Consider the following 14,632-nt stretch of genomic DNA (forward strand, 5'->3'; position numbering starts at 1 on the left):
TGAGTGTGACGAGATAGAAGTGAGAAAAACATTCGTGGCACAAGAATAATGAAATGAAAAGAGAGAGAGAAGAATACTAAAAGTTTCACTTCCGTCGTGCGTAGGCTTGCCACACACTGTATTTTTTTTCCTGGTTTTTCGACAACTGTATGGCTAAAAAATCTTCTGTAGGTGGGTCTACACTTCGGCGTATTTTAAAATACAATAATTAGTTCATATTTATGAATAGAGCGCCCTTGAAGTGAATTTTCAAATATACAAATTATCAAAGAATTTTTTATTATTCTAGCGACCCCGTTAGTGATCGATTTTTTCAAATTTTACTTAAAAAATTCCAACTTTAGACTCAATTACTCGAAAACGAAAGCTCAAATCAATAAAAGTTATACAACGAAATCAACTCCAAATGTGATATAGATTCAGCAGTTTCCGTCTTGTATCACTAGTTTCCGGACACCATGTATTGAGAATACGTCCTGATTAGTCTCCATTAAATAACCCTTATTATAACATGCCTTCCTGAAGTCACTAAAATATGAATCCTTCCCATGGATACATAATTAAAACAACAACACAAACAACAATTTGTACATAATTTAAAGTAACTCGTTCCGCTTCCCGAGGAAGTGATTCACAGCTACGTGTCTCTGCTTCCTACTTCCCGGGCCAATAAATGTGCTCACTTCCCCGGCCAATAAATGAGCTCACTTCCTCGACCAATAAATGAGCCCGCAACGTCTCCGCACACTATCGAAGAGGCCAGCCTATCTGCCCTTATGAGATCCTGTCACGAATTTGAAACTCCCTGTGTGAACCAATTGTGAAAGAATCAACGAGGATTAGATCACCATAACTGTATAAGTGATTATTACCGCGATTTAGAATAAATCTGTATTCTGATGTATAAAATAAAAATCTCGAATGGTGTCTTGCGAGATTTACTTAATGTTTCTGTCTAGTATATTTGGGTAAACTCAAATAGTTTCAATTAAAAAATAATATGTCCGAAATAACCTCACTTTCTCAAGACGGGAATTTTAGCTGTCTGCTGAAATACATACAACGTGTCGCCAGCTCTTTTTTTGAGCACAGTCTTTTATTAGTACCAAATTGAATTTGAGCTCGTATAGTCTTTATTCAATGCGTAACTAAAACATCGTTTAACGGTTGGGAAATGTTTTGTTTATTAGTACGGCTGTATAATTATTTTTGTTTATTCCATATTATTTTAACAGGCATTGCTAGTCAATTCAAGGGAGCCTACTATAGACTCTCTCGACATATAATCTCCTCGATACTAGGGAATATCCCATCAAAAGCGTAGTTTCAGTAATTTCCTTATTATTCCTTAATTTTCTGAATTTTTTGCCTATCCAATAAATGGTTTCCGGAGCGGCGGTACACATAAACGCTTCCCAAATTATTATATGATATTTAATTATTTAAATGGGGTACCGCCATCATCTTCAGGTGCTAGTTTGAAGTAACGCGTGCATTCATCGTCGTGTAAAATCTTTTACACTTTTATAATCTTTTGCCGGAACCTAGAACGTAAACCAAAACAATGGTTTCCCATCCTTTCAGGATACTGAATCGTATTTCAGTTTTTGTGAGAGCCTAACGTTAACGGTAACGGTCAGTAACACGTTAAATAACTTGAGTAAATCTACCGCAAACTGGCTATATTTGTTTCACCAAAACACTAGGTATGTAGTTTGTTTTTCAAAGTATGTCATGTTGCGAGATAATAAAAATGCTTTACAGACTTTGTAGATAAAGATTTCTGTAAATTACCTAATAAATTATTCTTTTACTTTTTCGTCTTAAAAACTTAATTTTACGATAATTAAAATTTTTATTTTGTTGTGAGAGTTAAATTAGTGACAAAAGAGATTGGAAAGATGGAGAAAAATACGAAGGTTAGAAATTACCTGGCTATTCAGCTCTGGTCAGTATACATAGTAGCAATACCTGAATAATGGTATTTTGCCTCATGCAATAAAGAGTACCTCCCACTCGGCTAACATATTACCTATAATATCTCAAGTTTAAAAAAAAAAAAATTAATTTAGAAAACGTAAATTTAGAAATAAAACGTGAATTTTTTTGTTTACTTTAATTCATCTATCTTCAATTTTCGTTAATTGGCCTTGAACCGGCTAGTAGCCATTTATACAAATTTAAAAATTTTCTTAAAAACAAATCTGATTTGATCTGATGGATTGAATCTTCCTGCCTAGGAACTGGATTCAACCGCGTTAAAAATGCGCCAAATCTTGTATGGTTAGGACCGACATTTATTTGGTATATTAATAGCTGTAATGTCATCCGATTTCAGAGAAATCCGTATATGTCCACGTGCGTGTAAATGATTGCCACCAAAATATATTAAGGATAAGGATTAAGGATAGAAGAATTGATAGAATGAATTGTCGTCGACAACTAGTCCATCTGTCGAGTTTCAGCTCGATCCGATGTCGAGAAGTGGTTTAATTTACGCTTCCAGGATTTGCATTCATTCATTACCGAAAACATAAGTGTAAATTTAAATTGAAGTATTGAAAAAAGATTTGAACTATCGGTACGTGGCTTACCACTCATTTTTTCTCCTTTCTTCATCGCACGTATTGAAATGATATTGCTAATCCACATTTTATCAACATAACGTTGCTGTAGGAAACAATAAAAAATATAAATTCTAATCGAATGCGAAATTTCTACCAAAATACAAAATAAAATATACGTTTAACACGCGGCTTATCAAAAATGCCGTCACATGTCTGCCAATAATATTAGGTCCGTAATAATAGTAAAATAATAATAAAAGTTGAGCGGGGCACGCGGCCCGCGGCCCGCGCATGTCACCGAGCCCCGGAATTTAAGCGCATTTTTATTGCTTGATTACTCACAAGAAAGTGGTTCGCCGATAGCGATAGGCCCGATTCTTTAGCAGGGCGGCATTGTTATTGTTCTGTTCCCTTTTTTTATAATTTTTAAATGTGGAATTGTAATGTTGAATATTTACAATATGGACTTTTAGGTCAAGTTGACATTTTCAATTTTGGAATAGTTCACTTGTTTCTTGTTTCACAGATCTTCATCAAAATTCAAAAGTCAAGTTGAAATCTGTTTACTGTCAAGATAGTTTAGCAACTACTGTAAAATAACTTGCCCATTATGGAATAATAACAGAACTTGATTATTAACATTAAAATTTGATGAATTGTTCAAGTTCTGTTAAGTAACGGCCCTTAAACTTACTATAAAGCAATAAATCTTTCTTATGAAACGCCAAAAACTCTCATATGTTTAGTTCGCGATCATGAAATTTGTGCAGTTCTTTCTTCTCGTCATTTCTGTCGTGCACTTTAGAGTTTTGACAAACCAAAAAAAAAGTCTTCTTCCCCCTTACTAATAAACCTGTTTTAAATTGTACACAATTGATAAACAACCATATTAATAGTAAGGGCCCTCTCTTTCTGTTTTATTTATTTTGGCTTATGTCGGGGAATAAAGTAATTACTTAGATTTGATGCACTTGAATGTAGCGTTGATTGTAAATATTTTTAAAAGCAGTGTAACTGCCACAAACTGGTATCTTGGACAGAATGGATTTCATAATAATTTGATGTTATTTTGAAGTTATGTTACCAAAATTGCTGTTTTCTGGTTTAGTTTTCATCTTTGTGTTCCTTATTTCGCCCCTGTCTTTCAAGGGTTAAAGAACCGCCAAATATTTTTGATCCAAAGTAACCATAACTATAACGACTTCTACACTTTTTGTGGTTCGGCGCTCGCGTTTCGGTTGGTTGGTGGTACGGACTGATGTACTGATGTGTGTCTCGGGGGTTTGTTATTGTTATTTACTTTCCATGTTATGCCTTTTACATCCCTATTGATTGCTTTCAATTGGGACTTATTGGGTCAATTCGATGGAAGAATGGTGCAAGCAATGCGTTGTAAAATGTTGCCTCCTTGTTTTAATGAGCTGCTTTAAAAGCTTTGAAGTTTTAGTACAGATATATTATTAAACATTCCCTTTATTAAATAATTTGCTGTAGGTGGCGAAGTCCTGTTTTAACTCGACCATTTAGTCTGTAAATTTAATTATTACGTTCCTGTTCCGGTTCAAGATGGTGGTCATTTTAATGGTTCATTAAAAATATTGTCTTCAAATGTGAAATGATTAATACTGAAGAAGGTAGGCATTTAAGTACCTACTTATAAATTTTATGATTTACGAGGAAATTTTTGGATTTCATATTTTAAATGAGAGAAAATTAGAAACCGGCTTTTTTAGTTGAGAGGTCAACTGTTCATCTCGTATAACTACTAGTACATAACACAGGGTATACGCCTAGCATGGCGAGCGAAACAATACTAAAGCTATATGTATATTGTTCCGACGTTTTTCCATGAAATAAACAAATTAATAAAAATAAAATAAATCATTACAAACAATATGATAAATTTAATACAGTAGTTAAAAATTTAATATTTTTTGTGTTTCGCAAATGTGATAAAGGCCGTTGAAAATATGTGCAGTTTTTATATTAGATTAGCTATAATCAAATTTTATCGTTTGTTAGTGACTTCACCGCAGTTTGTTAGTGACTTCACTACAGTTTGTTAGTGACTTCACTACAATTTGTTAGTGACTTCACTACAGTTTGTTAGTGACTTCACTACAGTTTGTTAGTGACTTCACCACAGTTTCTCTTATACTGCTCTCAATTTCCCCGGATGAATGACAAGCATTCCGAATAATTGAAACGTTACTTTAAATGGCTTTCGCTGAGTTTAGTGAACAAATCTTAATAGCTGGCTACTTTGTAACTTCTCCTTTTCACTTCTCTCAATCGCGTAACATTATGTAGATGTCATAGTTCCACTAACTTAAAGTTTGCTAGAACTAAAAATAAATGAACTAAAAATAGCTATTTGAAGAAGATGCCATGTTTTAACAGAATCGATCCTTTTTTTAAACTCCAAGTGTTTTCATGACAAAACCAATCCTGCGTGTACTATAATATTTTAGGGATTATTTTTGTACCAGTATTATTTTTAAACGGCACTTAAGCAAGTTCCTGCGAGAGACGTTTTATGACACGGGCAAAAGAAAAGGACGATACGGGATGCATATTTAATATGATTGTTTGTTCAGGCGTCGCTAAGTAAGGCTTGTGTCTGACGCACCCTCTCCTGTAAGCCGTAATGACGTCCTTATTAACAGCCGCTTATGTTTGTTCGCGGTCTATGGACGTTTTCAGTGTTTTAACCTGTCACGTGCGGTAATTGAGTTTATTTTAGAAGAAATATGCCACCCTTAAAAAGCTATTTTTCGAAAGCCATTATTCGGAAGCGCCCCGTAGTCAATCACAGAAGGTGAAAACGTGTAAGCTCGTAAACGTGGTCGTTTACGAGTGCTGTACGAATGTGTTTATGTAACAATTTGTTGGCTTCAGAGCGGGGTGCCTTCACTTTTCTTCAAATTATCTCCATCTTTCATAAAACATCCTTTAGTCGGTATTTTTTTTTGAATGAATTTGTTGTGTATGTTTTTTTGTCTCTAACATCACGTAAAGCTTACTTTGTTCAAATTTATATAATGAGAGAACTTTTTTCATCTATGTGACTTTGTAATTACTTGACCAAAGGCATATCAAGTTTTTGGCCATCTCATTATACTCATTGTAGTTTAAATTTGCGTAAAAATAATAAAGTAATTGTTAAACATCCCTCAAACAATACCTTATCGTACAAAATATAAATAAAATAATAAAAAGTAACTATGCCACCTCAATATGCATTTTTTGCACAGCAAATAACGCACATTTACTCATGAACTTTTTAAAATTAATTGTAACCAGAAAGTAAGCTTGACTGGGTTATGATTTTATGATCTATAATTCGTACAATGTACGTACACATACACGGAAAATACATTTTCACGATTGCAGAACACGTGTTCGTTCGGACATCGTGAAAATATTTCGTCATAATATATTCGATTTTCACCAAAAGTTTATCAGGAAACCTGTTAATTCATTCGTTAAAGACCTTCAATCCCGTTTGTAACTAGATTATCAATCATTTGAATAGATTCTAAATAGATCAGCACTACTTATTTTTATCTGTGTATAAATAATAATTTTTCAAATAAACCTACAGTAAATATGTTGTTGTTCTTCCTCAAACGATTGACAGCTTTCTTTTCCCTTGTCAAGGGTTTTTCAAGGGTTTTTCCATCATTATATTGTCGAAATCCCTTCAATGCAATACATTTTTAATTTGGTCGTCTATTTAGGCATAGCACAGACAGCAGACAGAATGAAATTTCATCTGCAAAGTCTTCCCACATCAACCATCGACCCTCTGAAAGGCTCTTCTCATCCCTTCTCCCTTCTCCCTTGTCAACCTTTTATGTTTCCATAGATAATGTTCCAACTCATTAAAACATTTACTGGGTAGCGCTAAAATGAAAATGAGGAAAATTGAAAGACCGTCTTCTGGAAACTTAAAACGAGATTCTATGGGTGCTTTCTACGAGTTGCTTCCCCGTACTTTGTTGTGTATAAAATGTACACATTTTCAGTATTAATTATTCCTTGAAGCCGAAGGCGACAGCGAAAAAAAGTAGGCAACTTCCTGTGTTCGGTTCAATAAAGGTTGGTTTGTCGTTTATTTTTATATCGGAAAGTGCATATTCAAAGGACGTTAACCTTTTGTTGGTTACCTTTCTACAATGTACATAGTAATTCAAAAATCTCGTCATTCAGCGGCGCCCAATAAGAAATTCATGGAAAGGGAGATCAAGGCTGCCCTAAAATGATGAGATAAACTAGTTGAGGCAGTTGTGGTCTTCATCCAGCATTTGGATATAGCCGACGATATTAATGTTTTACATTTCGAGTCTAAAAATATTTGAATACCACTGAAATTAAAACAACACGCGATATTATATTATAGTATGCCTTAGTGCAGCGATTGCATAGCTTACCCCTTTTTCAGTCATATTTTTAACATACATTTCTAGCAAATTCTCGCTAACCCAATCAGTTAGGTACAATTCAAACGAAACGTTGAAGTTGCGGTGCATAATAAATGGCACCGCAATGACATTTAGCTGCAGCTTTTAGAAGAGGGGTTCTCCATTTATCGTGCGACTATTTATATTTTATTAAATAGGTGTAACCAACTTAGAACATTTATGTATAAAAAGTTTTTTTCACTCACGCTAACTATCTTTAATAGACCAGTTAGTCAAGCTCACAAAAAAACATAAAATCTCCGAAAGTAAACGCAAGCTTTGGACAAGGAGACCACAAATACCAGGCAATAAAAACATTCAATACAAACAAACAACTCGATACAAGAAGTGAGGGAAACAAAAAAACACTTTTGAGATATCAAATTAAAACATATTTAAAGAACAAAATAGGAGATATTACAAAAATTACAACGTAATGTAATACACAATACTACTACCATACAATTCATCATATTCTACGATTTTTATTAATGTTCGTCTTTATCATTGTATTTTATTTTATTTAAATTTATGATGTCATATTTGGTTTTTATTAAATATTATTAAAGTGTAAAATGTGGGCCTCATTATGGGTAAAGCACCCAGTGAGGCCTACATGAAATTGAATCTAATAAAATTTCAAAAAACATAGTAAATTTTGTTCTGTTGAATTTTCAAAAATGCAAATAATTGTATTTTAGGTACTATGATACGTTTCTGTTTAACTATTTATTAAAACCCAAAATATTTAAAAAATAGCTTCAAGTTGTAAACCCGCAAGAATAATCATAGTTTTACCAAAAGATCGCACAGGTGGCGCTATTCAAATATTCATATTATAAATTTGAAGCTTTTGCTAATCATAGTGAGTCAAGAATTTTTTAACGTACTTTGTATTTATTTTTAAAACGTCTTTGAGATGGCGCCATTTAATAAAAAACACGCGAAAACAATTTGTTAAATATCACTATTATTAGATCTCAATAATAGTCGAATGCTTCTCAATCTTTTTATTTTTGTTCTTCTTGCTTGAAAATTGCCCAACAGCGTGGTACCATAGCCACACTGGCTCCGAATGTTTGATTAGTTCGTGTATTAAATTATGGTAAAAAATAAAATTATTTTATTTTTTAACGTTTAGTCTTCAAATTAATTACTAATGAAATAATTTTTGTTCGCAGGATGGAAGAGACGGTTCACTCTCTGTTGCAGTACAAAAGTCGTGTCGAGGCACTAAAGCAGGAGAAATCTTCCCTCTCTACCGCTCTCGAGGTAAGCAATCATATTCTCTTTGGCAATCTCTCCACAAGTTGCTTTAGGCCACGCATAACTGGTACCAGAGTTAACCGGCTGCAGTGAGTAAGGAGACATCGCTACCTTTTATGCTCATCGAACACTTTGGCTAAGTTTTGCGTAAATTTACGTCTCGAGTATATGTAATATGTATTTCAAATATTGACCGGTCGGTGGCCGAGTTGACATCGCGTTTGGGTCCCACCCAGGCGTAGTGTGTTCAATTCCTCGGCTGGCTAAGTCCTCCATCACAACACAAGCAACATTTTCAGCTTACTGTGGTGGTAGTAGGAGATTTTCAAATATTGTCAGATTATTCGTAACCCGGGAATGTTTGTCTTTCTTTAAAAAAAAAATAAAAATAATAAAAAAATAAAATAAAATATATATATACGGTATTTGTTAACAATTTTTAATAAAACCATTTTTTTATTAGACGCTGACTCAACGTGCGGTTTGCTAGCTTGTTATATTGATGTTTATTTATTTTTTGTTAAAATTAATAAATCGCAATTTTGTTTATGACAAACCTGAATAAAATTCACTGTAGTGTGCACACGCACACCATTGCTACATACTTGTATTATTGTGTATATAAACGTATACCTTCTAATCTGCTGACTTCTCGCTAAACATTTATTTTCAGTTTAAAATAAACATTAACTTATTTTAAAACGTCACCACGCTTCCGTGAATGAATTAACTCGCTACTAAATATGTATCCGCCTTAGTTTAGCGACATGACAATCACAGTCACAGTTTATAGTTAATGGTTCCGCCCGCCGCACCGCCCCGTGCCGCTTTCCTTGAATTTCAAAGCATTTCAGGCGATTCCAGGGCTTGGGTTTCCGCAGGACGGAAGGCAAACGCGATGCGTGGCACCTGATACAGGTGTTTCGGCGCGGATTTCTACCTCATATTGCAAATAGTTGTCGACGCTCGGCCTGGGCTGTAATTGGGAAATCCCACTACTAACTTTGACTACTTTAGTAGAATGCCAACCTTCCCCTGTAAAATACGCTTTGTCTGGTCTGAACACGCAATTTACCTAGGACGTTTGTTTGTGGACTGACATTCGTGGTATTGTACGAGTTTAGAGGCATATCATTTGATTGGCCGCGGGAATACAATAAGTCGGATAGTGTCGAACTGAAAAGTGAACATAGCACTGTCTGGGCACGCGGGTATTGGAATAAGTGTACAAAAATTCTACATCGAAATTTTATTTTCCTGCCACCTCAATGGAATTTGTGAGTACGAAAAGTATATTTCAATTATTAGGAATTTTGTTGAATTCGGTGACATTTGTTTAAAGCGATGCCATACGTAGTAATGCAAAATCATGTGTTTTTGGATTGAAAATTTGGTCGCCTAGAAATGTTTCAGATGCTTTAATTAAATACTGCGAGTAGAATATATCTTGGCCTTTGAAAAAGTCTAGTATTTTTTAGATAAGTCTTTTTACAAGCCCAGAAAAAAATAGTAAGGCCTATGAAAACTGCTTAAAAGTTCAAAATCTCGTACTTACGAACCCATTTTCGGTTATGATTTTATTGTATAATGTGGCAAATTAAGTTATTTATAAAATGATCAAAAAAAAAAATATTTATGCCTGAACATCCACAAAATAAAATAAAAGGCACTTTTTGGCCATGTTTTTTTCTTGCATAAATCAAAACAGGCGGATAGTGTTAAGCGGGAAGTTAAACCTTATCACCATCTACGTAAGGGTTGTTATTGATAGCGGCTCAATTTAAAATATTATATGACGTAGTGCATCGCCTTAATTAGTATGAACGTCAAATTGCACATTCCACTTTTATATAGCTCCTTCAGGAAAAAAATGCTTTCGTATCGGTATCGTTGTTTTTAATGTGAATTTGGAATCAATTTTAAGTTAATTTTAATTATTACTTTCTTTCAAGTTGGATTTCATAATGAATAAACATTTAACGGGAAAAAATATTTGTGTGAGATAATTCACATATGTCCGCATGTATCTACGTGATTGCCACCGAAGATAGTTAGATAGATTGCATTGTCATCGACAACGCGTCTTATCTGCCGAGTTTCAACTCGATTGGATGTCGGGAAGTGGGTTAATTTCCGCTTCCTAGATTTGCATTCATTCACACACGAAAACAAAAGTGAAAATATAATAGATGTATTTATATTAGATGGTTATATCATGTCGTACTTACCGAAGTCTTAAAATTGAGAACTAAATATATGTATGTACGTATAGCGTATTGTACACAAGCTTATTTGGCTGCCATTGAAATGGCGTACTATTGAATAGAACCTAACACCGAGAAAGCAGGTTTTCATTGATTCTGCTATCGACTCACCGTTGTTCCCGGTACAGAGAACAGAGGCTGGAGTATAGCTGCCTATCGCCTAGCAACGGGCGCTGGTGGAGCTATTGCCCCACCTCTGGCACTAATTGTCTCTCCGCTGGTTCCACACATCAGTATGCTAATACAGGTAACCGAGCCTGTGCTCGTAGGTGCGGGCCGATCCGTACTTTGTGCTCCTTCGCATTGCTTTCGTACACCTCGCTTCGGTGGAACAGAGATCTGGTGTTTATTAATAATGTTTTCTATTCATTCAGACATGTATTAGATTATATATTGCAGTACTAATAATTATGTATATCCGTTTTCGCCTCAAAAAATTACCTTAGGGGTGCTTTAAAACATAACTTTTCTAACCCACAAATAATCACTAAAACTTAAAACTAGTGACTCAGTACTTTGACTTATTTACTTGTAATGTGAGGAAGTAAATAGAAAAGAGGTTGGGGTGTACCTGGCTATTCAGATCTGGTCACCAAACACGGCTAAATCCATTTCAAGCAACGTTTCAAATCTGAATCGTGGTCTTACACCAGGGCGATACTGAGAGTGTTTTCCACTCTAGTTATTAAATCACCTCAAGGGCTTTTGCATAAATTTCATAGGCATGTTGTAGCCCATTTTTCAGCATTTTTTTTGACCGAATAACAACATTTAATTAGATGGTTCGCTAGCTGACATAAACCTTAAAATATCTCGCTTAATATTAATATCACTCTTCTTCTCCTAATTCCCTCCAATCTTAGGTTGGCTGTCATCAGGTCTATGTTCATCCTGCAGCCTGTTGTAGCCCCCACAAGAAGATCTCCAAAAATGATCACCAGACAGAACTGCACTCGCATCAGACTAAAATGACTACTAACTTAAACTAAATGAACATTATAAATCACTTATTTCACGAGTAGTTCATATACCTCTGTCTACGAGTATATCTATAATCATAATGTGTGTTGCAAAATTATCGAAGTCTGCCATCGCGTTTACAATATGCACCCACCTGACTACAACATGGCAGTCACTCCAACTTTCGCCTCGTGGTGACCGCAACCCTTTCCGCTTGCTTCCTTCACAAACCTCCCCTTAACTCTCCCTTTACCCTTTCAGCCGCCACCCTCTTTCCACCCCTTCCCCCCTTACACCCTCCAGCATTAACAATCAATTAATGTCTGCCGTTTCGCACTGTACACGGTACACCTGTCGCTTCCTATACTATTCACTCTCGTACGACGTGTGCCCCTGGTACTCGGCACTTCGGCGCATGATATACGCGCGGCATATTCATTATGTAGGTACAAAGGTAAGTAATGAATTTCGGGTAACAAAGACGGCGAAAATTTACGCTAGAATATCATAATAATATTGTCCAATTCAGAATCAAGTAACAAAATTAATTAAGATATCGTAAACATGTGCGATTTTTCTAATCTTAGCTGTAAAACGGATCATCTCTTGTATGATATCTCAAGTAATTGCTTTATTCATCTAGAATTTCAGGACTCTGCGTTATTTACATCTCGCGATATGAAACCTTGAAATATTTTGATTTTGAATAAAAAAGACAGTGTGCAATCTGTGAATCTTTCCGTTTTATATTTTTATTATTCAATGATAAAAATGATTTCAATAAAAAAACGAATTGAAACTTGGGCACTGCACAACTTTTGTAAATAGTAGTAAAAAAAATAAATGTTAGTGAAATAATACGAATTTATAAAAAGCTGCAAAATCATAAAGAAAATGTGTTTTCCCATTTTTTATTTTACTACACTTCAAAATTGTGCATCACATCAAAGAAAAAATATATGAATGATATAAAATATAAAATATTGAAAAGATATAAAATATTGTTAATTTATTAAGTCAAATTGTTTCCTGTTATAAACGGGACTGCAGGCCTTTAACGAATGAATTATAATGTTTTCGAATTTCGTCCATTTTATATATATATATATATATATTTTAAATTTTAATATTTATTTCTTGCTAGAGCAATCCCGATGAGTTACAATACTCATTGTAGGACGGGAGGAACTTACAATACATAGGTGGGAGTTAATAGGTACAATTTTACATTGGTATTTTGATATCAAAATTATAAGTTTCAAATACAAAATTAGTACATAAATAGAAAAATAATCAAATTTATAAGTTTCATATATAAAACAGTGCAAAACTAGAAAAAGGGAGGTTAAGTGGTACAAACAAGAAAAAACAAAAAAATAAACAGATGGGGATATACACATAAGCACAAAGTCAAGGTACGAATTTACTAGGGAAAGGCCACCTGCGTGAATACGTGTTGAGATATATTCTGAATGACTAATGTTTTATTAGTAAATTAGCAAATAGTCACATTTTAAACAGTATTTTGAAAAATTATTCGTTCTCATTTTTCTCCGTGCATTCTCATTTGTGGTAACCGAAATTTCAAACGTTTTCATTTCGGCGTAACAAAATGATCACAGACCCTACGCTAATAATTGTTATTTACCCTTTCAAGTGACGACAGCCCGTTGGATGGTTTGATGCAAAGCTTTGTCGTACTTTTAGTCCCACCGACGCAAAACGCAATCAAGTATGTTGTTCCGTACTAACAGGCTGTTCGAGTGGCCGTCGCGCCGCCGCCGCCTTGTCGGAAACAGGTAAACCGCACACCTTTGCAATTAAATTTCATTTACTAGACCGTTCATGCATGATGTGTGAATAATCGGTGATAACTCTGCACACATGATATATCACACACACTGCCACATTTATGGCAACCCTCAATTTGTTTTTGTTTAGCTGAAGATACAAAGGCGAAATTGTGATTCATCGGACTGGGATTATTATAATTCCCCTTTATCAACTTATAAATACATCCTGTTACATTCGGTACCCATTGCTGAATTTATTTTCATTATTTTAGGTTGGGTTCAGTGGTTTAGGTTTATTATTACATCGGTTTCCACACTCACACCGCGAAACTTTGGGGGGTGATTATTTTATAAAGCAAAAGAGGTTTTCTTTTTATTAGTGCTCAAATACAAAAACTTGCAATTTACAAAACATCCTTATAAACACACTTTTATAATTAATATTTATCCGCGATCGGTCAGCTGTTCTCTTGCTCTGTAGAAATTTGAAATTTCAATGTGGCCATTTTGTGATCCTGTGGATTACGACTCAAAAGTAAAGCTACGATTGCACTAGATATGTTTGTTTCAAATTAGAATTGCTTTGCTTAAAAAACTTTGTTTGGAAATTTGTCTTAGATTTTCGTTAATTATAGCTTTTACCTCCAAATTATAGTGACTTGTTTTTGGGGTATTATGCCATGTTGCGCTACCTCCTTATTTAGGCCTCCTTATTTGTCTTGCCTGATCGTTGCCTGACTTTAATGCTATCAGAAACGTTTTTCTGACAGCATTAAAGTGTCCATCTTCAGAGCAGATATGTACACTGTAATGCTGTACACTAAATAACAGATAGCGCAACACAAAATTATACGCCAAAAATAAATCACTATAATACGTTTGGTAGTGGAAATCTCAAATCAAATCACCTTCAAAGCATCGCTCCATGAGCGTGGAACACGGTGTAAAGGTATTAATATTTCTAATAAAACGCTATTTGGTTGAGAAGACTCATGAGACTTATATATTATAGCTGAGTATCCAATGACATCCTTGATGACCTTATAAAAGGGACCGGGCTAGTAACTTCAAAGGTGGTAAAGCAACGTGGGAAAAAGGCGAGATAACACGATGGGCCCATGGCTTTGAGTGCATTGATGTATTATACTTTAGTAAATGCTTGAGTGCTCACGGGAACTATGTAAACCATATCAGTATCAACAGTAGAGATACTAGTCTAACATATACATAGGCTACAACTTAATTGAGTTACAACTTAATTGAGTTACAACTAATTACAACTTAATTAGGGTACAACTAATCCTCTAACATTCAAAATT

At 34.6% G+C, this 14,632-nt stretch overlaps 1 protein-coding gene across 5 annotated transcripts in view; it reads left to right on the forward strand.

Annotated features, from left to right (window-relative positions):
• The window catches only part of LOC149421772 (uncharacterized), a 580,320-nt gene that overhangs the window by 532,171 nt on the left and 33,517 nt on the right, over positions 1–14,632 (forward strand). For all 5 annotated transcript variants that reach the window (XM_089635090.1, XM_089635091.1, XM_089635092.1 and 2 more), the window contains one exon: positions 8,212–8,302. In XM_089635090.1, coding sequence (XP_089491216.1) covers positions 8,212–8,302 — 91 coding nt within the window. The remainder of the gene's footprint in view (positions 1–8,211; positions 8,303–14,632) is intronic.

This window comes from Hesperophylax consimilis, chromosome 8 (genome assembly GCF_061612785.1).
Source record: "Hesperophylax consimilis isolate HC1 chromosome 8, BYU_Hcon_1.0, whole genome shotgun sequence".
Classification (NCBI taxonomy): Eukaryota; Metazoa; Arthropoda; class Insecta; order Trichoptera; family Limnephilidae; genus Hesperophylax; species Hesperophylax consimilis.